The following is a 21,979-nucleotide window of genomic DNA, read 5'->3' on the forward strand; positions in this document are numbered from 1 at the left end:
ATCTAAGACGATTCCTAAATACTTGATTTCTGGGTATAATTTTATGGAGGTGTTGTCAATTTTGATAACCGGTGGTCTTCGTAGTTGGAGCGTTCCCTTGAGCAATATAGATTTGGTTTTCTCTCCCGAGATCTTTAGTCGGTGAATGGCTGTCCAATCCTGGAGCTTAGTTAGTGCACAATTTGCTCTCTCCTCTAAATCAGCTCTTGTGTCACCATGTACCACCAAAACCAAATCGTCAGCAAACGCAAGGGGTTGAGTCATCCCCAAGTCCATCCCAAGGAACTCGTCCAGGACGATGGACCACGGAGTGGTACAACGAATCATTTCATGTTTCATTTTCTTGGCAGTTTTTTCAATCCACAGATGCACTGCACGTGTATGTGCGCACACGCCTTACAGCGCTGACTAACAGTGGATCTTCGCTTTACAACTGGTTGACTGTACGATGAAATCACTTTGCAATGGACACTCCATAACAAAATACCTTTCACTATATGATAAGATGTAAGTGCTGGTCATTGTGATCACGTTTATGAATTGAATTTTAAATTCTATAAATGTGATTCTAAAAAGTGCAAATAGGAGGAATATTATCCACAGACAATAAATATAAAGATATAAACCACACATTTACATTTCATTCTCTTACCAATTAACAAAATAAATGATACGTGAAAATCGAAAGAATATTTTCCACACAAAAGAAAGGAAGGTAAAAAGTCAATTACAATGGGTATTCCCTGGTGGTCACCTTACCGATTACTAACCAGGCTAACTTCGGTGATCGCACATGGATAACCTGCACATTTAGCCTATTATGATAGTTGGCTGTTCAGAGTGCCAGTAATGCGCTTACTTATGGCAACGGTTGCATTTTTTGTTGTGTTGTTCATCAAATCCACAAAAACAAGTTACTCCCATATGAAAACTGCCTGGAGTGCACCCAAAGAAGTTTCACTTCAAAAATACTGCTTAGGGTCCCCATAAACCCTTAACACCACTGAGAGTCTACTGTACAATCATATTCCTTAGGTGCATATGCATACAAAAAGATAAGTATTCATTGTTCACCAATTAGTGCATGCTAAGCCGAAGTGGCCTCCGTAGCCGAATGGTCAGGAGTGGGTATGCAGTAGCACACGCTCTTTGAGTAGACCGGGATTGAAACCCCTGACTGCTAAATACGATCAATCTGCCAACCTGCCTGGACCAGCTTGTTTGTTATTTGGTTTTTAGGAGCATTAGCAACTAAGGCTATATTGTTCTGGGGATATGCGGTGGTCATTCCCTGACCTTTCTGCATCCTTCGTATTTGGTGGTCACGGGCTCAAACCCCAGTCTAATCAAGAAGCATGTGCTACGCACTGCTGCTCCTGCCCACCTGGCTACAGAGGTACCCCCTGGACCAGCGTGGCAGATTATGGTCCATTTCCCTCAGCATGAATTGTTGAGGCAGCTTCCATCCTGCAGTGGTTTGATAATGGCTGCAGTTTACCTTTACCTTTTTAAACAGGCAGTCACGCTTTGAGTTGCAGTTGTCCAGTAAGTGCATATATATTTTCTTAGCATTTATTTCACAAGTTTTAAAGCTACCCATCATGCTAAAAAGTAAAATTGTTCTAAAAAGAAAAAGAATACAACAAACACTTGAACTCATCAATAAATATCAAAAAAGTGCTAGAGTGTCAGCTTTAATGAAAGAGTACAGTGCTGATGAACAGCAAAGAAACAAAAAACTTCTTTACTTCACTTTTTCAATAAATAACAGAACATATATGTTATATACTTTTTTTCCTTCAAATAGGCCTCTGGGATTGGGAATGTTCTGATTCATAATAACTACAATATAATACACCAACTGTATAACTATAACTTTAATAAAACAGAAATAATATAAAGACCAGATATAATTAAAATGATAAAATAGAATAAATTACACTTATTGTGCAATAAAAGCAATAAGAAAAAATATAAAATAAAATATAAAGAATAGCAATTACACTATACAGAATAAAAGTGATAAAATGGATAAAAAAAAATCAACGAAAACAACCGCAGCTTTCAGAGGCAACCGGAACTGTTCATCCCACCCAAGAATTACAGTTCCAAAAAGAGGGGGGGGGGGGTGAATATGGATTCCGTCTGTTAATGGTGTTATGCTCAGAAGAGCAAATCTGCAAACTCTCGAGCCATTTGTGGTACCAAAATCCATGTGAATGATTGACTATGACTGCATAGCCAGGTGAAATTTGGTGGTTCTCCTCACAAAAATGTTCAACCACAGCAGATTTCCCATAACCTGCAGCATTTATTGTGTTAATATAAATAAATAAATAAATAAATAAATTCTCTGTTTATACTCCGGGACGAACAAACGATCAGAGGAACAGCACAAAACGAACAGCACCGTATTCATCAGTCACGGGCTTGAACCCCGGTCACTCAAGGCACGTGTACTTATGCACCCGCGCGCCTTACCACTAGGATACAGATTGTTCATGATCTGAGATTTTTTTTTTTTTGCTTATTTTGCAGATTATCTGATTAAATTAATTTACCGACGTTGGTTAATTGAGAGTCTATTGTATATTTAATTTCACTTCTCTTAATCATAGAAAAAGAAACGGAAATCAATTAATTTAAGGGGGAGGAAACGAATATACCTGGAATTTAATGCACTAAATTGCTTAACTTGTTTTAGCTATGATCACTCTGGGACAACTGCCATATGGAAAGAAATTTAAACGTAAGTGTATCTTTAGAACGGACAATAATCATTTAAAATTATTTTTACCAAAAACTAGCATAAATGTCTATTGTATAATGAACAAAAAAATATAGTATGTCCTTAAAACTTCCCATTCCCTCAAATAACAACTGTGAAATATTATAAGATTAGATTAAAATTACAAGCTTAGATTGAGATTGTAAGAGTAGATTAAAAGATCAGATCGTTAACTGCATGCCTTTAGTACTCATGGTTAAAAGAATATATATACAATACCTTACAGATTACACTGAATGGGTAGGTAACAAACTTAACTAAAATCTCAAGATGCATGAGGTGGGCTAGACAATTTCAGTCATCTCTAAGATGAGGTGACAAATGAACATGCATCAGTAAACAATATTAAGGCTGTATCTGTTTCAGTTCTATCAAAAAAATCCCAAACTGAAATTTGCATGCATTGCTAGAAAACAAGAAATTTCTGAAAAATAGAATCTAACTTCTTATGCAACATTCCAAGTCTTATTTTAAAAAATAATGGTAACAAACAAAAGCTTTTAAGCTATGGCCAATCAACTAAATAAAAAGTGCTAATAAAAACACAAGTTAACAAAAATGCAGATTTTTATTCACTCTGTTGCTTGGGAGAAATTAAGCTTTGGATTAAATTCACGAATAAGCAGCACACAAGATTTTAGTTCTTGTTTTTTTTTTTTTTTTTTTTATAATAAAATGCCCGCGGAGTATTTCAGAAAATACAGTAATATAGAAAATACTCCATTGGCAGCAATGAAGTTTTTGCTTGATGATGATACTGATTTATACTGGACCTAACTTTCAGATGGTAATGGATTAATGCAGCAAACTCATAGGGGCGCTGCGCAATATTTTAAATTTTCAAGGGAAACACAGTGACTCTACATCTGTCAGACACCATGCAAACTACTAGCTTGAGGTAGTTCACAGTTTCAACATTACTTAAGTTGTTTGGACCTAACTACTTAATAAACAGAACTGTTAGGTATTTCTTTTGGCCTGGGGTGCAGCAAAAAAAAAAAATTACAGGGTTTTTCCGTTAAGAAGCCCATGGGCTTGTATTTGGTTTTTGCATTTTTAAGGTTCACATATTGTCCCTAAATAGAAGCCCATGGGCTTCTTAACGTAAACAGGTTTATTTTGAAATAATATTTATTTGATTAATGAAAGGTTATTTTTATTTTATATATTGCAACAATAGAACAGTATGAAATTAAAAATTATTCTTATTATCTTAAAAATATATAAACAAAAGACAAATAATTGCAAGAAGAGAATTATTTATATTAGTAATTTTCATTCAGAACCTGTTGTATCAGAGCAATCCGAGTTAGTAGTGGAAGAATTGTTGTTTTCGTCTTCATCCAATTCCATTAATTCTTCATCACTTCCATCACTAGCAAGCCAGATCATCAGATTCAATTTCAAGTCCATGATTGTTTTCAAGGATAATTCGCAATTTTTGATGTAATACATTGGTCGCTGGTACTTCTTGTCCGTTTGCAGCAATGCTGCAACATTCAAATGCTCTTTGAATTGATTTTGATTGGATTACAGGCAGAAATAACCATTTCAAAAATCTTTTGGTAAGATGGTCCTTTTCTATATCCTTTTGGAGTAAATTCAGCAGTTTCTTCTCTTACCCAATTATCCCATTCCTTTCTCATAGCAGCTTTGAAACTGGAATTTATAGCAACATCTAGGGGCTACATGTAGTGTGTTGTCTTTCCTGGAATTATTACTGCCTTTGAGCCATAATTTTTAAAAAGATATTTTAAAATTTCTTCTTTCTTATGAGTTCCATAAGAATCCCAAATAATTACTGATGGAGTGTTACTAAAATAAGATCCTCTCTCTTGCAGAAAACATTATCTATCCACGTCTTCAGTAGATTTGTATCCATTGATCTGCTTTTGTTTACAGCAACAACTGCTTTACTACTGGGGATTGTTACTTTGGGAATTTTCTTTAAGCCACGAAAAATAATCATAGGTGGGAGTATACATCCATCCAATGATATTGTCAAACAGACAGTGTATAGATTTTTTCTGAACCCTGTATCCATACCATCAACATTTTTGCTCCCAACAACGTGAAGAGTGCAATTTCTTGCCATGTCAAAGTAACATGAAGTTTCATCCATATTAAAAACACGATCTTGTCATTCCTGCTGTAGCATTATTTACTTGAATTAAGTATTGCTTTACTTGTTCCTGCGTTTCCTTTGGATCGCGATTATCCAGTTGTCCATGATGAGTTATTCTACGTGATCTAATCCGATGTCTCAGGGTCCATCCAAATAAGAACTTGTTGCTTACTTTATTTTAAGTAAGCATATTTTAAGACCAGATTCTGGTGAGAAAATAGTTTCGCAATATGTTATAGGTAACTGATCGGTGGTTATTTCGTTCTTTTTGAAAAATTCAAATAGTTTTTCTCAATTTCGGGATAAAACTCCTTCCTTCCTGCACCCTCAAGACGTTTGTGTTTACATTTTTTAACAAGCTTCAATAATTATGCTTCTTGTTGCAACCAACGGCGAAGATTTTTCTTGTCAATGCCTGTTTGTTGCGATATCAAATTTTGACTTTCCCCCGCTTTTAAACGTGTCACAAACTGTAGTTTTTCCTGGATAGTATACGATTTTCGTTTACTAGACTTTTTATTTTCTATTTTTAGGGCTAAATATTCTGACAACGAGTAAAGACGCGCAGTTCACATCTATTGCAATGACATCTCAGGCATGCGCAGAGTGTCGATATACAGTACGTTACGAGAAAGTGCGTTATTATTTGTCCCCAATAAAAGCCCATGGGCTTCTATTTGGAAAACAAAATCCTAATATAGGCCCAGATGGGCCTATATTTGGGTGGGCCTCTTAACGGAAAAACCTGGTATGGAGACACTAGGCCTGTGAACCGAAAAAGTTTGGGAATCCCTGGATTAATGTAATACATCTCCACATACTTCATGCAAATTGTGGAAACATGCATTTTCCCCCCTCCATGTGACTTAAAATATTTATCTGACTGATTTATCCTGGTAAATGTAGCTCAGGGTATCTGAACATCAGTTGCACTTTTCTAGACAGCAAAACTGGTTTCTTATTCATATTACCTTATGAAACTGCTGTTGCCACACAACTGCATTATCCTCTTTCATATAATCTATACCAATAATGGCAAACCATATGCTACTACAAATCATGCTACTTGTGACACATGCCACAAAGTAGCATGCATAGAAATATATCAACACATAGCTGTACCACAAATAGTTTATAGTAAATAAATTATTTCCTATTTATATAAACAAATATATTTTTTCTTTAAAGACAAATTTATTTTATGGTCTACTACAGTGAAATTATGCAACTTTAAACTGTTAAGACTCATTAGAAATTTAAATACTGTTATCTTTTTGTAATTCAACAACACTATTTACTAATTTTAATCAATTTCCCCCACCCTAAAGCACATGAAAATTGCTATATTAATATAAATAAGGTGTATACTTTAAACATACTTGCAACTGAAGAAGTCCTCAAGACAGGAGAATATAACTGATTCACACAGACTATATGAAAAATTGCATGAGGATTACAAGAAAGCTTAGATAGGGCTCCTCAGTTAAGTGGTTTACTTTTGGATAGTGCTTTTAAATATTTGATTTATTTAGATATTGTTGGATTATTTTGTTATAGGTTTTCCTGTAACTGTTTGATTTTAATAATATTATAGATATAATATTTTAAAGTTACTTTCATTGATATTTATTTAATTTTATAATGGTAGGTACAAGATCTGTCTTAAACATGTCACAGGGCATCATGACTCGCACGGAAATAGCAGATGGCGATTTACGGGTGAGTAATGATTTAATCCGTTGTGGAACCTGTGGAATGTTTTCCAAGGTCGACCTGGTGACTAATCCTACCTCACCTGGGGATTCTTTTCTTTGTGATTGATGTAAGGAGTGCACCGATCTTAAATTACAATTTGGTGCACTGATGGAACAATTTGAGTCCCTGAAAAAACGAGTGCTTGCCCTCGAAAATAATGCATCTGGGAGCTCGTCAGGGACTCAAAACTCCAGCAATCTACCAAGTGATGCATACCCGATTCGAGCCTCAAAACAGAAAAACCAAGTGCAAACTACTCTGGTTAAAAAGGAGACTCCATTGTCAGGGAAACGGGGAATATTTTTTGTAATAAGAATAGGTGGAGCAGAACCAGGGTATGTCTGCCGGGAGCAACTATTGATGATGTCACCAACAGATTGTCAGATTTTAAAGGGGGTAAAGAAAATATTATTATTCATGTGGGGACAAATGATATTAAATGTACACGATCTGACGATTTGTTGGAAAAATACAGGACCATGCTGAGGAAATGTCGCGAGCTAGGCCATAATGTCTATGTGTCTGCAATTCTGCCCAGACACGATAGGAGGCATTATATGTTAAGAGCCTTGTGGATTAAGAAGACTTGAAGGAATCTGCAAGGCTTTAGGGGATAAATTTCTATCAGCATGGCCCACACTTGTAGGTAGAAGGAATTTGTTTTGTAGAGACGGGATACACTTAAACAAAGGTGGTGCAAAAGTTTTTGCCAGTATTATTGAGGATACCTTAAAGGTGCAGGGAAACTGCTAGTTAGGGGGGGGGGGATGTGGGTAATACTGACACGAGTTTATCTGATAATATTGGTCAAAGTAACTCTTGCACATACCTTAAGAGTTCTTATCTGTTACCCCAACTGGACGTATTATCTAGATGTTCTGGGGGCAGAAACGTTTCACGTGAGCGGGTAGCTAATATCAGGGAAGAGAGCCTAAAAAACTTCAAGGGTTGTGTTAGGGTTGTTAAATATACAAGAATAGTAAATCTTAATTGTTTATACAGTAATGTTAGAAGTGTCATCAATAAAATGAGCGAATTCAAACTGCTGGTTAAAACAAGTAACGTGTACATAATAGGGGTTACAGAGACGTGGTGCCACCCGGAAACTGGGGATGATGAGTTTCAGTATGGCTTGTATAATGTATTTAGGAAGGATAGGTTAGATAGAAGGGGTGGTGGGGTAATGCTTCTTATCAGAAGCAGCCTGAGTGCGACGATAGCTTTCCGGATTCAGATATTTCACATGCTAGTATAGAGTCTGTATGGTGTGAGATAGTTGGAAACTATCTCACACCACAACCACTGAAATACCACCACTTTGCTTATTGGAGGCTTGAAGTGGTGAAACCCATGTTTAGTCTCTAGAGCAAAGTTTCTGGCATCCCCCTTCCCCCATACTTCTCCTTCAACCCATGCACGGTACTAAGTACTATAGGTTTTGATACCTTTTGTGTTTGGGGTTTTCATAAAAAAAAAAAAAAAAAAAAAAAGGTATAATGCGAGTAGGAGTAATCTACATACTAGGTGATTGTGAAGATTATGACAAAAGCCTCTAAATGCAAATGGAATGGGCAAGTAAGCGTCAATGTCTTATTATGGGTGATTTCAATTTGCCTCTAATTGATTGGAGTAAATGGGAAGGAGACTCTACATTGGGAACAAAATTTTTAAATCAACTAGATGACTTATTTGTATCAACATGTCAGGGAAACTACTAGAGAAAAGAATATCCTAGACCTCATCATCACACATGAATCAGATGACATAACAGGGCTGACAGTAGAGGAACCAGTAGCAGGAAGTGATCACGGAGTTCTGCGGTGGATGATGACGAGAGAGGTAGCAGAAGTAAAAAGGCAAAGGAATGGGTTTTAATTTCAGAAAAGGAAATTACGATGCCTTAAGGTACTACATGGCCTCTATTAAATGGGTAGATATCGCGCAGAGAATGAATACAATTGAACTGTGGTACGCTTTTAAAACATTAATCACAGATGCCTTGAATGCGTATATACCATTAAAAAAATACTCCACGAGAAGGGTTCCAAGTTAGATGAATAGTGAAGTTGCCACATTACTTGAGCAGAAAAAGGTGGCATGGAAAGGTTAGAGACCAATAAAAAGTACTGAAGCCTATAACGGCTACAAGGTGATGTGTAATAGAGCCACAGAAAAGGTTCGACAGGCAAAGGCAGTTTATGAGAAATCACTAGCAAACAGAGCAAAGAGGGGGAATAAAGAATTCTTCACATATATAAATGCCAAGAAGAGCAGGACAAACCAGATCAAACCTTTACGTAAGGGAAAGGAGATAGTAATAAATACACCAGCTGCCGTGGCAGATGAACTCAACAGTTATTTTGCATCGATATTTACAAATGAAAAGCCTTTTGTGGCAATGGGAAACTGTGGGAGCGAAGTTAAAAAATATGTAATTAATGATATTGAAATTTCGCAAGATTATTTAATGAAAAAACTGTCGAGCCTACAGATCAGTAAGGCTCCTGGAGTTGATGGAATATACCCTATAATCTTAAGAGAGGCGGCAAGCAAGTGCAATGAACCATTGAGGCTAATTATGCAAGCATCACTAGACTCTGGGGAGATTCCCTTGGATTGGAAAAGTGCAAATGTATCTCCCATACATAAGGGCTCTAAAAGTGAAGTTGGAAATTATCGACCTGTCAGTCTGACTTTAGTAGTAGGGAAAATCATGGAGGCAATGATCAAGGGTGGAATTCAGGATCATTTGGATCGAATTGAAATTCTCAAGGATACTCAGCATGGTTTTGTAAAGGGAAAATCATGTTTAACAAATCTAGTTCACTATTTCGAAAGGGTCACTCACAAGCTGGATTTAGGGAATAATTTCGACATTGTTTATTTAGATTTCAGCAAAGCTTTTGACTCAGTCCCACACAAGCGCTTGCTTTATAAGCTGGAACAGGTTGGAATCACTGGGAAAATCCTTAGATGGATAGAAGGATGGCTTCAGGGCAGGAGGCAGAGGGTTGTGATAAATGGCTATTCCTCAGATTGGGTTGATGTAAGAAGTGGGGTTCCCCAAGGATCAGTATTAGGACCACTGTTGTTTTTAATTTTCATAAACGACATTGATGAAGGGATAGAGGGCGTGATGTCTAAATTTGCAGATGATGTTAAAATTGGTAGAGTAGTTAATGATCACTATCAAGCTGAGCTTCTTCAGAGAGACCTAGATAGACTTCAGGAATGGTCAGAAAAATGGCAGCTGTGCTTTAATCCAACAAAGTGTAAGGTATTACCCCTGGGAAACAGTAATCCCAAAAAACCTTATTCACTTGGTGGAGTTCAACTAAACCCAGTACTGGAGGAAAGGGACTTGGGTGTTATGATACGGTCAGACATGAAATTCTCTGAGCATTGTAAACAGGTTGCAAGGAAGGCCCATGGTGTCCTATCGATGATCTATCGAACTTTTGCAAGTAGAGATAGGGACGTGATAATCCCATTATATAAGGCTTATGTTAGACCACACTTGGAATACTGTGTTCAACTATGGAGACCGCACCTAAAGAAAGACAGAGCTTCTTGAAAGGGTGCAAAGAAGGGTAACTCGCCTGGTGAGATCAGCAAAAGGGCGTCCTTATGAAGAAAGACTTTGAATATGTGGGTTGCAGAGTTTGGAAACTAGATACCTTAGAGGAGATTTGATTGAGGTGTTTAAGGCTCTGAGAGGCATCAGTAAAATGAATGAGGGCAAAATTTTCAAGATTATAAATGATGCTAGAACTAGGGGACATAAATTCAAGTTACGGGGGGAAATGTTTAGATTGGACTGCAGGAAGTTTTATTTTAGCCAGCGAGTTATAAATTACTGGAATAAGTTGCCTTCATGGGTGGTAGAGGCCGACAGTTTGGGGAAATTCAAAGGTCATCTGGATAGTACTTTCGGGTAAGGGAAGTGCATAGGATGATAGGTTTAATTTCCTTTTTATTTTTTTTGTTTTTATTAATTATTATTATTTAGTTATTTATTTTATTATTTTTATCATTGTTTTGTTCGGTTTTTTTTTTTTTTTTTTGGCTGGTGCAGCATAAGCCATAGGATTTCTTGCACCATGTGGCCGTTACTAATACTAAATACTAAAGCGCCGTCAAAAAAAGAGCTTTGCCTCTTCCATACAGCAAAGTATATTTCCATTCTACTATTTTTCTGCCAGCATATAATAACACCCTTTGTTGACTATACTAAGAGAATTCTATACACTGTTTGTTTCACCTCAGAAAGCTTCACTAACTGTGAACTGTTTTAAACCAACAGAATTAACGACAATTAGAAGTTTTGGCAATCGTGGCCATTATATTCAAACTGAAAAAACAAAACAGCTAAATCAATTGAACACACACACACACACACACACACACACACACACACACACACACACACACACTTCCAAGGATTAAGTAGTTCAAATGCATAACTGATATTAAAATTTAGGGGAAAAAAAAAACATTTAAAAGAGTTTCAGCTGTATTATGACTAGAAAAAAATAGCATGAATTTAAATGGCAAATGTGAAGATAAGAGTGCTGATCAGAAGAATAGCAAATCAAAAAGAAAATGAGCAGTAAATGTGTTAGTAATTAAGAGGCCAAGAATATTACACCTCCATGAGCAAGAAAATAAATTTGGACTAAACCAACAAAAGGACAACAGATCATCAATTTGCAAATACAAATGAAGATGGAAAAGGAAGGTTAAAGTAACCAAAGAGTATTATGGAAAATTTAAGACTGGCATTGTCTCCCATCACATGAAATGATGGCGCATCTAAGACAAAAGGGAAATGTGAAACAACCTATTTATTGGCATAGCTGCTTTACTTTTACATATGAAATACCATCCATTTTTTTTTTTTTTTTTTTTTAATTCTCCTGCTTTTTATAACTACGGAATTGCATATAATTTGAGTCACTGGTGGTAAAAATATCTAATGAAATAGTTTTAAAACACCCAGTGCTAAATGTTACTGAAAATGTGTTCTTTACAATTCCTTGCTAACTTTGAAGCATAAAACAGATGCTTCAAATAAAAAAAAAAATAAGCACCAGATCAGAAACATTAAAAAAAAATTAATGAATAAATTAAATGCATGTAACTTGTCAAACTTTTCAGCATTTCATTCCTTTACTACTGACAAATTATTATCAATATTTCTATTATTAATAAAAAAAAATTCTATTTTCCACTTTGATTATATTAGATGCTTCATAAGATACTATGTCTCGGATATTAGCTTTATTAGATCCAAAAATAATATAACTAAAATCAAACTTACCAAACCATCTGCTCCTACACGTCCTCGTCCATTAACTCTAAACACCATCTCTATCTCCCACCATTCAAAATTAGTTTTACTTTTAGTCCATATTGAACCTACAATATAAAATGAAACTTTTTTTTTTTCTGAACCTTTATTGAACTTCTCTAACCATATTAATAACTATTAAAAACAAAATTGAAAAAACATAACACAATGTTGTTCTGAAAAAAAGAATTTTTTTCATTTCATGTACCTATTAAAATTTCTCTTGTAATAATAATTTCACTTTCTCTGCATTAAATTCATATGAAAAGTCTGAGCATGACCCAATTGAAGGCTCAAGTGGTGAAAGGCTACTGGGATACTGTAATTCTTTTCATTAAGATTATCTTAGCATTTCTTTTTCTAATAAATCAGGATATGCAGGAAAAATAACTTTTGTTTTATACATTCAATGACTGCTTTAAGAGAGGCTATAGTGCATCTTACTTTTTTCCTGCCTGATTGCTTAGGATTCAAAAAGCTGAATGGCTGCTCTCTTCTCTATTATCAACAGGTGGAATGCATTGTGTCCACTTATTACCCACCCCCACAGCTTATTATATTATTGTTTTCAAGAAGACTTAAAAAACAGTCTTCCTTACACTCAAACCAATCTGAGATTGAATTATAACCCAGTTTTAAATTAAAACTGGTGTCATAACTGCAGAAAACCAGCACCACCAAAGAAAAAAGAATCATCAGCCACCAACCTCCATTCAAGGTTGGTCCATGCAGTGAAATTTTTTAAAAAATGTTTTCCTAAGCTTTAGATCCCTTTCAGTTTGAAGTCCCTACCACAATTATGATTGCAGTGGGATAACTACATCTCTGGTTATAATTTACATGAGGATCACTCAAAACATTATCTACTGTAGGTTACTTTTAGAACTTTTAAGGTAACTTTTAGAATAATCACTGGGAACCAGCTCTGCACTGTATGATGGGTGGTTTAATTCCTGGAATCCATATCTCTTAAAACAGCAAGCTGCTTTATGGGAATTTTGTAGAGGAGTATTATCATGAAGAAATAAAACACTGTCGATTTCTTTTCTCCCTCCCTTTATGGCCCCCTCAAATTTGTGACAATAGCAGCACAGGCATAGCAGTTAAGTTTTTTTTTTTTTTTTTTATGTGTGGCACATAGTCTATCAAAAGAATTCCTTTTGATAGATTATATGCCACATATGGTGGTATATCCTCTCCCATGGTGTTTACTTTGAAAGGACGAAGTTCATGTTGAAAGGATCCCAGGGATGAAGAGCCATGTTTCATCACCAGTTACAATTCTTATAATTATATACTTTCTCTGCATTAAAGATAAAATATATAGTCACTATCCTTGAAAGAAATCCCCTGCGGATTTCCATGATGCAATCATAAATTTCTCACAAATGCCTGCACTGAAAAGAAGTTTGCATTCTTAGTACTCAGTGAGATCTGAATTCTGCCAGGGCCAAGTTTCAGAGAGAATGATCAGTATCAATCCCTCAGAAACATTACATTCTCTGGCAATCATAAGCTTAAATAAGTCAAATCAGGTCTTCAATTTTTTTTCTTGTGTCTGAAATTGTCACTCTTAAATCCTGTTAATTGTTGCAATTATTCACATAACATTAGAAGCAATAACCTGAAAACTGGAACATTAACTGTGACTTAATATATGCTTTTATTATGGCAGAAGAGTTTCGTTGCTTATTAAGAATAGCTTGCTTCACCTTGTGTTCATTACATTAATTGTTGAATTCTCCTTAAAAAGAAATTAGAATTCTAATTATTAGTTTTTATATTCTAATTAGTTTTTAGATATTAAAAACTAAAGAAATTAATAAACCATGCTCTTAATTTTTTTTTTTTAATGATGGTCAGTGTGACTTGAACCTGGTAGGAAATCCCAATGAAGTTTTTTTTTTATGTTTAAACACCTTGTCAGAATCTTGATACCTTAGTAATGTATTAAATATTACCATTTTATTCATCTGAAGAATATAAAATATTGTTAAGAAATAGAAATTAACATTTAACTGTATTTAGCAAATTGAGGAATTCATGCCAAATGTTCAATGTATCCCTCCACATTTATTAATCATGTGTTGCAGTCTGAGTACAAAGTTGTATAAAACATGATCCAATTCCTTCCAACAGAAAATATTATATTCAAGTGCTTTCTTCAGTGCAAGACTGATTTGCAAATTCTTCTGAAACACTCAGAGATAACCCCAGCATGGGTTTTTACTCGATGTCACAAATCAACTGACATTGAAGGCCATGCCAGTCCTTTGCTATACACCTCAGGGTAATGGTTAGAAACAACCTTGTTGTCAAAAATTTCATCCACAAATGATCAACTATTGCACTATTCTAAATTGTCAACCAAATCTATCTCCACAGAATAATGATTTTGTTGGTATGAAAAATCTGATGCTTGCAAAACTGCAAAAGGAAAGAAATAGTATGATAAATTAAAAAAAAAAAAAAATTTTTTTTCACCCAGTACTATATAGTCATTAATTTAATTATTAAATTGTATTAATATATATATATATATATATATATATATATATATATATATGAAAAATGCTGGTTTATATATTAATATTACTTTTAGATGTATGTATTCTTTTGTATTTTAATCTTTCTTTTGTGCATCGTTAATGCCATTGTTTTTGCCGTATTGGCCAATTGAACATTATACGTGCCAGTAAATATTTGTTTCTAATTGTTCGAATGTTACCTATTATTAGTGGTTTTTACATATAGGCATTAGTGTTCATACAATTCTGGTCATTAAGGTAGCCTTATTTAGGTCATCTTAAATCCACATGGCCTATACATATTAGGTTTAGAAGTTTAATGCTTAATGAATTTTCATGATAAATTACTGATGAAAATTTTTTATCTGTAGCAAAAGGTAATTACTAATTATTATTAACAGTATACTTCTATCTTATTACTATCATACTTAATTTATTATAATACATTTTTGCATTCCATCACGTGGCCGTCAATCCCCTACTTCGTCGGGGGCTTTGAGTGGATTGACAGCCCATTTGATGTAATGCCTCATACTTACTCGTTTCTGTTTGTACCTGTCACAGTTTTGCTATTTTAAGTTCCTTTTCTTTTGTTTAATTTCTTCCTTCTAGAAATTAAACTTATCTATAAGTTTAATTTCTAGAAGTTTAAGTTCCTTCTATAATTAAAATTATAGAAGTTCCTTCTATAATTTTACTTTTTAGATTTAAGTTTTTGAATTATTGTTAGTATATCTATTTATAGTATTAATTAGTTTTAATTTTTATTTTTTACAATCTCTTCAGCAAACTGTGATAGAGTACACAAAGCTCTACGAGTAAGTATCCGATATTGTTAAGTAGGAATTTAAGAGTATTGTTAATATTGTGAATGAACAATGTTAATAAGTTAAATTAACATTGTGAATAAACAATAAACCAAAGCATGCACATCTTGAAACTGGAGCTAGTTTTGCTGTTGCTCACTATGCAGTTCATCAGTGCAGTTCTCCTATTCTTAATATCATTAGTGCCAAGGTGTACAATATCACCCTTTGTGCCCTTAAATGATCATATATCTGCTCTACAACATCATCAATCTCTGCCCCTGGCAGACATACCCTGGTCCTGTTCCATCTATCTTTTTTGCACAATATGTTCCCCATTTCCCTGACAACAGTCATCTACAACAACTAGTTCCTTTGGAACCAGTGCATTCTGCCTTGGGGGTTGCCGCTGTGTTGAGTGATGTTCACTGATTTGCATTTATAACCAATATTATAAATGATTAAACTTTCATCTTATTCATAAGTCACAAACAAAGCAACTTTAAAACTGACTCTTAAGGCAAATGTACAGCAAATAATTTACACATATGCACAGCAATGCTCTGGGATCTCTTCTCAACAGGCTGATGAACTGCACAGTGAGCAACAGCAAAACTAGCTCCAGTTTCAAGATGTGCATGCTTTGGTTATTGTTTATTCACAATGTTAATTTAACTTATTAACATTGTTCATTCACAATATTAACAAGTTAAATAATTTATTTAGAGAAAAAAAAAAAGAAAACTTTTGCCATTGTCACATGATGATAAACTTGAACTTACTCTTACCTGAGTAAGTAGTTACCTTGAACTTATTTGAGTATGATATTGTAAAAAAGAGCTACAAAAAAATAAATAAATAAAATAAAATACTTCAGCAATAGCAATTGAAAAGCATCATAATGTAGCTAATTTAGTTCATTCTTTCTCTAGTTTTGTGCAGGGAAAAAAAAACAAATGTTCAAAGAATTAATTATTAAGTTGAAACTGTATAAATAAAACCACTGTTTACAGAAAGTGGTATATAACGGACATTACACAAAATGAAAATTTAAAGAACAAGCACATAAAAAGGAAATTTCATGTATCTATGAGGAAAGCCAAGCAAACTGGGTAAATCAATGCATCCTCCATATACCAGGCACACTGATGTGATGTATAAAAATTCTGCTGGGGAAGAAAAAAAAAAAAAAAAAAAAATTTTACTATTGCATAGCCATTAACATAATTTCTAGTAATTCAGGTAGTGGTGAATCTGCAGTAGCTTTTTTATCCATTGAAGTTTTCACTCTTAACAATATCAGTGTGGTTATTATTATACCAAGGGTAATATGGACAAAATTTGGTTATTAGTTTATTATAGTTAAATAATAGACATGCTTATTTCCTTGAGCAAAATTAGAAGAAAAAATAAAAGTGAAAAAAATTTTTGAATAAGTGGTACTAGTTAATTGGAATTCTACTGTAATTTAAACCACATAATGTACATCAATTATTTCATAAATTTCACTTCATTAATAAGCAGAAAACTTTTATATATAACAAATATCTCCATGCTTAACTGTCATTGACTATTTTTTCACCAAAATATAATATATATTATATAAATATATTTTTTTTGAAAATTAAAACAGTTACCTTTTTTACTCCTTAAAGAAGGGGTTATTCTCACCATTTCTTCACTGGCAATGGCATCTAAAAATCAATTATTATTTTTTTTTACTTCAAACAAAATTATTCTACACTAAACAGAAAAAAAAAAAAAAAAAAAAATATATATATATATATATATATATATAAAATATTTGTGCAAAGGATGAATCATAAGAAAGTTATACAGTGTTCTCCCCAGGACCTATCAAATGGGTGCACCGCCTGGTGAATTTAACCGGCTAAAATTTAAGTGATTGTCGCGGTACCATATGGTACTGCTCGCTGATCTCAATCAATATTAATTCGAACATGCTATGCGATAGAGATCAATGCAATGGGAGCATATAACATTAAATTATGCAATTAATTTTTGCTCTGGATTGCTTAAGACACATTTAAAAATAACAGAAAATTTTATAATATTGCGTAGTATTACACTTCCCCACCTGGCTACTTCATAATGCCACCCAGCTGGCAAAGTTTTCTGGGGAGAATACTGTTATACCACATGAACAAAACACAATATTAACTGGTGTTAATAACACACTGATTTCCTCTAATAATATAATAAAAAAATAATACAAATGCAGTTCAAAAATAATAGTAATGGTATGAAGATCCAGAAAGACGTGTGATGGATTAAATGGTGGAAATTGAGAAAAGAAAGGTTCAGGAAGAAGATACTGGAAAAAAAAAAAAAAAAAGATATTGGGACTGTAATGAAAGCACTAATAAAATGTGGATACAAATGGCTAAATGGATAAAATCTGCAGCTAAAGAAGCAGTGGGAAAATCCAAACAACAAAGATGCACAAAGACTTGGTGGTGGTAGTGGTGTGAAGAGGTGCAAAAGTGGATCAGCAAGATTTTTAAAGATTAGAGAAGATCAATTGGAGGCAGAGGATTTTGAGAGGTACAGGAGGGCTAAGATAAAAAAAGCAAAGTATAAAGAATATGATACTCTCTACAATAATTTGAAAATGAATAAGGGGAAAAAGCAGATATAAATTTTCAAAAACAAGAGGACAAAAAAAAAACAAGATCTGGAACACATTACATATATGAAGGATGAGAACCAAAGAAACTTCACCAACAGGGAGAAAATAAACAGGTGGAAGAATCAACTCGAGCACCTGTTGAATGAGGAGGCAGCATAAGACCATATAAATGAGGTAGCACGAAATATGAGTTTGATTAGGCAATTTTAGAAAGTTTTGAGATTGTGGCAAAGATAAAACTAGGAAAAGCTATAGATCCAGATAGTACACCAGCTGAAGCATGGGCAGTACCAGGAGTAAAAGGGCCGGGCTGGCTATTTAACAAGATATTGAATCCAGGAAGAATGCTGTAGTACATATCTGACTCCCAGTATCCTCTCCCTGCTGCCTCATTTTCTTATTTCTTTACAAATATTATGACAGTGATACATTAATAACATTTATAATATGCAATGCTTAATACTGTAATATTATTTGAAACATGTCCGTATTATAAAACTATAACTCTATTGAAAAGCATATAGATATGTGAATAGGCCAACATAATAACACACTAACTTTAACTCAAATGTAAAAACATAAGTAATCAAAAACAAAAATCTCCTGCAGCAGTTCAAAAAAACATGTTAAAACTTTAGAACATGCTAACAAGGTGGGAAATTCTCATAAAAGTAGGGAAAAAAAAAAAAAAAAAAAAAAATCAACTGTACTAATCATTAACCTACAAATGACAGAAAGACAGAAAAGACCCGATTATTGGGGCATCTAAAACAAGAATGGCAAACCCGCTGGACAAACAGCACCAAAGGAGAAGTGACAAGGAAATTTCTTCCTGACATACACAAAGTGTACCCTAAATCACCGCCTTGGCTCCACCCAGGACTGCACTCCACTTACATCCTGACGGGTCACGGACCTTTCAATGAAAAACTTGCAGCCTTTCGGCTTGTGGAGGACCCACATTGTCCATGTGGGAAACGTGAGAGCTGGCAACATTTGATGCACCAATGCCCACTGTACGACGACCTACGTGGAATCCTAATCACCAGACTAACTTACTTACCTCAGGACTGGGAACACCATCTCCTGGACAGCTTCGATGAATATAGTGTGCTCGCCAAATTTGCACAAGACTTATTTGCAAGAAGGAGAACACAAATTGCAATCAATAATGCACGCCATTAGCCCAGGGCTCCCTGCACCTGAGCATCCAAACTGAATCAGACTATGGCCATTTTGGTAGGACCTCACTCTCTCTCTCCTAGGATTGAACATCCATCACAAATGATAGGCGATCCGACACCATATATGCGGACTCCTACTAGACAATGATCTCTCTCTGGACGGGACTCTTTCTCCCATGTGCGAAGCAACGACTGGACCACATGACCACTGCAACTCTGCTGCAGCACGTCGCCTGGTGTTCTGAACTGGGCACCTTTTCGCAGTTCACTTTTAAAACCCTATCCCTAGGCAGGGAAGGGGAAGAGATGGGCCTCTGTCTCATCCCCTCCCCTGCCCCCCTTTTTTCCCTGGTGGGGCTTGCTCCACTGACACTCCTGGGATCGCCTTCTCTTTCGTTCCCATACTTCTACCTGTTCCCCCCAATCTTCAGTCTTCCCCCACTCTACCTTTACCGACTGTGAATGTCCCACTGCAAGCTGCTAAACTTCAATGTGGAAAATTAAACCTAACCTTCATTTAAAACCTATCTTGGCCTTATCTAAACCTCTAGTGTCTAGCCCATTTTTTTTTTTTTTTTTTTTTTTTACATAGGCTCTAGCCACTGAAATCTCAGGAAATTAGGTGGTAGGGCCTACCAGAGTAAATAATTGTAATACTGGTGTACCTGGTCTGCCTCCACGGGGCCAAGTGTGGGCAACGTTGGGCCTCAGTAGGGATCCACCGGCTAAATGACCAGATGAACAATGGTACACGACAGTACACATGTACAAAATCCATACACTTTTAAATCTCTGGCCTCAACAGTGTTCTGTTTCACATGACAATGTATACTATGTGGAGATGGGGGAAAACCCCTGGTGCCGTTTGACACGAATACACTTTACACTTGTACTAATCATTCTGATCTATCTACAAATCTATACAAGATGTCTTTGTGTGTGCAGAGAGTGTGAAGAAATTAGGCACCAACATTCTGATGGGCATCTATCTATAAGAGCGTGAAGGAGGGTAGATGCAGTTGAAAGAAATAAAATGGGAGGGGGGGCCTATAAGCTCTCAGCTGCCATACTCAATCGCAAGGCACATTCTTATGCATCAGGCAAAATAGCAGCAATCTTCAAGGCAGAATGCACTGGTCCCACAGGAGCTAGTTATAGTCAGCAACTATTGTCAGAGACAGTAAATATATTGTGCAAAAAGGATTGGTGGAATAGGACCAATGTATGTCTGCCATTCCAGCAGAAGCAGAATTGCCAGTCTACTTCCTTCCTAAAGTGAGGCCTTCAGAAAGAGAAACTGGTTAAAGAAGTAATGGTCCTGCATTACTTCTTTAACCAGCAATTCCATTATTTTCCCTGGAAAAGACATTAAGCTACTAACAGGTCTGTAAAGCTGTGGTCTAACCATGGCTTTATACAAAGGGAAAATCACCTCCTTATCCTTCTAGCAAAATTTCTGTATATCGTTGGCAAAACCCCTTGAGCTGTCCCAGCAATATTTCTGCACTGCTCAGAGAACATCTTGTCTCACTGCACAATTGATGTTACTCTGGAGGTACTGTACAGGGGTAGCAGCAAAACCCATTTGTTTGCAGTACCTTGCATTTGTCAATGTTAAACTTCAACTGCCATTTCTCAACCATATTGTCCTATATCTTTTTCCAGTAGTTCACTCTGATGACTGTCATTAACCACCCTGCCAACCTTTGTATCATCTGCAAACTTAGACATTAAGCCAGATATACCTTCATCGATATCATTGATAAATACTGAAACCAACAATGGCCGCAGCACTGAACCCTGGGGAACTTCCAATAATAACATTAGTCTATGAAGAGCACTGTCCATCAATAACCACTCTGTATTCTTGTAATCATTCCTATATCCACAGCAGTAACTTGCCCTTAATGCCCCAGTTTGTACAGCGGTCTTTTATGTGCAACAGTATCAAAAGCCTTGAAATCCAAGTATATGATGTGAAAATTATTTTTCAGACTGGTTAGACAAGACTGCCCCTTAACAAATCCATGCTGTAATTGCATGCCTGTCCAGATGGTCCTGCATTCCTTCTTTAACCAGTGATTCCATTATTTTCCCTGGAAAAGACATTAAAACTATCAACAGGTTTGTAATTACTCATGTTTCCTTTAGATCCAGCGCCTCCGTAGCCAGGTGGGCAGGAGCAGCATTGAATAGCACACACTTTTTGATTAGACCGGGGTTCGAGCCTTTGACCACCAAATACGGAGGATGCGGAAAGGTCAGGGTTTGACCACCGCATATCCCCAGTGCAATATGGTCTTAGTTGCTAATGCTCCTAAAAACCAAATAACAACAACCTTTAGATCCCCTCCTTCATGAATTGGAGAGGCTCCAATCAGTGGGGACCTCCCCTAAATCCAAGGATGCTCTCATAATTATGGCTAAGGGTTTGCTTAGCTCCTTTGCTCCCTCCCTTAATATAATTGGCTAAATTCCATCCACCCCAGGTGCCTTTCTTATGTTCAATTTCAACAATTTCTCCTCCACTTTTCTTTCAGTTACCACAGTCATTTAGCTCCTCATTAGAGTGACTAATTTCTGGCATCCCCTTCACTAAAGAATTCCTCATGTGTGAATGAAGATACAAAATACCTACTCAATTTGTCTGCAACCAGAGCAGGGTCAACATTTAAACCACAGACATCAAGTGGCCCAATGAAATTCAACCCCTTCCTTCTACTGTTAATATAAGCATAAGTCTTGTCTATTATTCTTTGCCAGAGCCTTCTCATAATCTGCCTTCACTTGACT

General features: G+C 35.6%; 1 protein-coding gene across 1 annotated transcript in view; it reads right to left on the reverse strand.

The window, feature by feature from the left end:
• The window catches only part of ergic53 (lectin, mannose binding protein ergic53), a 207,475-nt gene that overhangs the window by 162,612 nt on the left and 22,884 nt on the right, over window positions 1-21,979 (reverse strand). The window contains exons 2-3 of the mRNA XM_090389265.1: window positions 16,990-17,046; window positions 11,989-12,086 (exon numbers count right to left, since the gene is read on the reverse strand). Coding sequence (XP_090245391.1) covers window positions 11,989-12,086; window positions 16,990-17,046 — 155 coding nt within the window. The remainder of the gene's footprint in view (window positions 1-11,988; window positions 12,087-16,989; window positions 17,047-21,979) is intronic.

Source organism: Mastigoproctus giganteus, chromosome 14 (assembly GCF_048544385.1).
Source record: "Mastigoproctus giganteus isolate SK-2022 chromosome 14, ASM4854438v1, whole genome shotgun sequence".
Classification (NCBI taxonomy): Eukaryota; Metazoa; Arthropoda; class Arachnida; order Uropygi; family Thelyphonidae; genus Mastigoproctus; species Mastigoproctus giganteus.